At 39.0% G+C, this 2,433-nt stretch overlaps 1 protein-coding gene across 1 annotated transcript in view; it reads left to right on the top strand.

The window, feature by feature from the left end:
* The window catches only part of HS6ST2 (heparan sulfate 6-O-sulfotransferase 2), a 294,371-nt gene extending 292,139 nt beyond the window's left edge, over positions 1-2,232 (top strand). Inside the window, exon 2 of the mRNA XM_018564961.1 lies at positions 1,020-2,232. Within this exon, the coding sequence (XP_018420463.1) occupies positions 1,020-1,716 (697 nt within the window). The 3' untranslated portion in view covers positions 1,717-2,232. The remainder of the gene's footprint in view (positions 1-1,019) is intronic.
* Positions 2,233-2,433: the final 201 nt, after the last annotated feature.

Raw genomic sequence — 2,433 nt, 5'->3', positions numbered from 1 at the left:
TATATATATATAGTATATGCCATTCCAGCACACTTGATGAAATCTTTCAGCATAAATGTTATAGGACAAGTTCACTAATTACCCAAGACCTGTGTATTTGCACTAACGTCGTAAAGACTTGTGGGCAGCACAGTGGCTTAGTGGCTAGCACTTCTGCCTTGCAGCACTGGGGATCTCTAATTCGAACCCTGGTCAGGATACTATCTGCATTGAGTTTGTATGTTCTCCATGTGCTTCAGTGACTACACGGGGTACTCTGGTTTCCTTCCATACTCCAAAGGACTGCTTGCAGGTTACTTGGCTCCTGTCTAGGACAGCCTTAGTATGTGTATTCATGTAAGGTAGGCACCTTAGATTGTAAGCTTCAGGGGCATGTACAGTATGTAAAGTGTTGTGTAAATTGTCGATGCTATATAAATGCCTGTAATAAATGAATCCATTTGAATGGGGAAGTAACTGTATTGCAATAATAACATCCCATTTAAGTCTATAGGGGAAGGGAAAAGATGGTTGGCTTAGGCTGACCTATAGGTTTAACTTCTGTGCAGAGTCCTGGGAGAGTCTGGACTCCAGTTATAGGTGCAAGGGCATGAGGATTGTGGAAGGCTGTCTGCAAACGGAATAGTGTTTTCATGGCTGCAAATAATACATTTGTGAAATTTAGGAAATTTTTTGAAAAATATTAACCAGCAAGTAAAATATAAGCTACACTGCAATAAAAACTCTGGATGCACTCGAAGAGCACCTACTTAGATAGCAATCTTATATCCAGTTATACATTTTGTATTTTACTTTATGAGAGGTTTGAGGCCTTAAACTTTACAGTTCTGCAAACCTCATCCTTCTATTATGTTCCTAGATTTGATAGAAAATATCTCACTATTCATGTTAATGACTTTAACTGTAAATTTGTTGTTTGTATATCTTACGTTGACTGTGTTGGTGATGTTCCTGATTTAACACAGAAAGCTCATATCTCCGATATCCAAATTAAGCATTTGTTTCTTTTTCTTTTCCAGGAACTTCTACTACATAACCATCCTGCGTGATCCTGTTTCCCGATATCTAAGTGAGTGGAGACATGTCCAGAGAGGAGCCACCTGGAAGGCTTCTCTGCATGTATGTGAGGGAAGATCCCCGACCACTGATGAGCTGCCCAGCTGTTACACTGGAGATGATTGGTCCGGCTGTTCTTTGAAGGAGTTTATGGATTGCCCCTATAATTTAGCTAATAACAGACAAGTTCGGATGTTGGCTGATTTGAGCTTGGTAGGGTGTTACAACCTATCTGTGATGCCAGACGAGCAGAGAAACAAGGTTCTTCTTGACAGCGCCAAGGAAAACCTCAAACGCATGGCTTTTTTTGGTCTGACGGAATTCCAGAGGAAGACCCAGTATCTTTTCGAAAAGACATTCAACATGAACTTCATCTCTCCTTTCACTCAGTTCAATAGCACGAGGGCGTCAAGCGTGGAGATAGACGAGCTGACGCAGAAACGTATAGAGACATTGAATTTTCTAGACATGGAGTTATATGAATATGCAAAAGACCTTTTCTTACAAAGATATCAATTTATGAGACAAAAAGAACACCAGGAAGCAAGACGGAAGCGCCAAGAACAACGGAAAATCTTGCGAGCAAAACATGCAAATCATAAACTGGATTTGGACAATGCAACTGCTGATTATATAGGGAATGTAGAGAAATGGCGGTAGTAGTTTTTATAATGGAAGTCTACTACTAGGACCTAGGACTGTACAATAAACCCAAAACTGGAGATGAAAAAAAAAATTAGGCAATGACCTATTACAAACGATTTTACGCTTCGTATACACTTGAAGCCGAAGAAGTTTATCAGTTGCCTTTGCAAATGCCTTTGCATTAATTATTGTAATTATACTGTACACGGGAGTTTAGTTGTGTGACTTAGTTCATAAAGGTTGAAGAGCTATTGATCGTCTATTAGCAGACCTGATTATCAAAGGAATATGGAATCCAGTTTGCATTATGGCGTTATACAGAACACTTCATCAGACTATGTTCCATATTTACTTTTGTTGTAGAAAATCAGTCCCCATTTTAAATATCGTATGACTGAAAAATCTTTAACTTATCAATTTGGATCCATTTTTTGAGACACGGTTTAGCAGAGTGCCGATTTCAATGTTATGCAATGCTATTTGCTGAATAACCTATACATTGTAACTGGATGTTTGACTGTGCTACATTGTAAAACAGAAAGGGCTTTTAGAGCGACTCTGTCACTAAATGACATTTTTTTAAACAAAGCTGTACCTATAAATCAAAATGTAAACACATACCTCTCCTTCTGCCTGCACTGCCAAATGCTACGCCAATCAAAAATAATCACCAGCTGCAGTCTTTATAGAAGATAACACTTCTGGGAGTATAAGTCTCCTGTGTCCCCTGCA

This window comes from Nanorana parkeri, unplaced genomic scaffold (assembly GCF_000935625.1).
Source record: "Nanorana parkeri isolate BGI_ZX_2015 unplaced genomic scaffold, ASM93562v1 scaffold801, whole genome shotgun sequence".
NCBI classification, from domain to species: domain Eukaryota; kingdom Metazoa; phylum Chordata; class Amphibia; order Anura; family Dicroglossidae; genus Nanorana; species Nanorana parkeri.
Note: the sequence above shows the minus strand (reverse complement) of the source record. Positions and strands in the feature narration are given on the sequence as shown.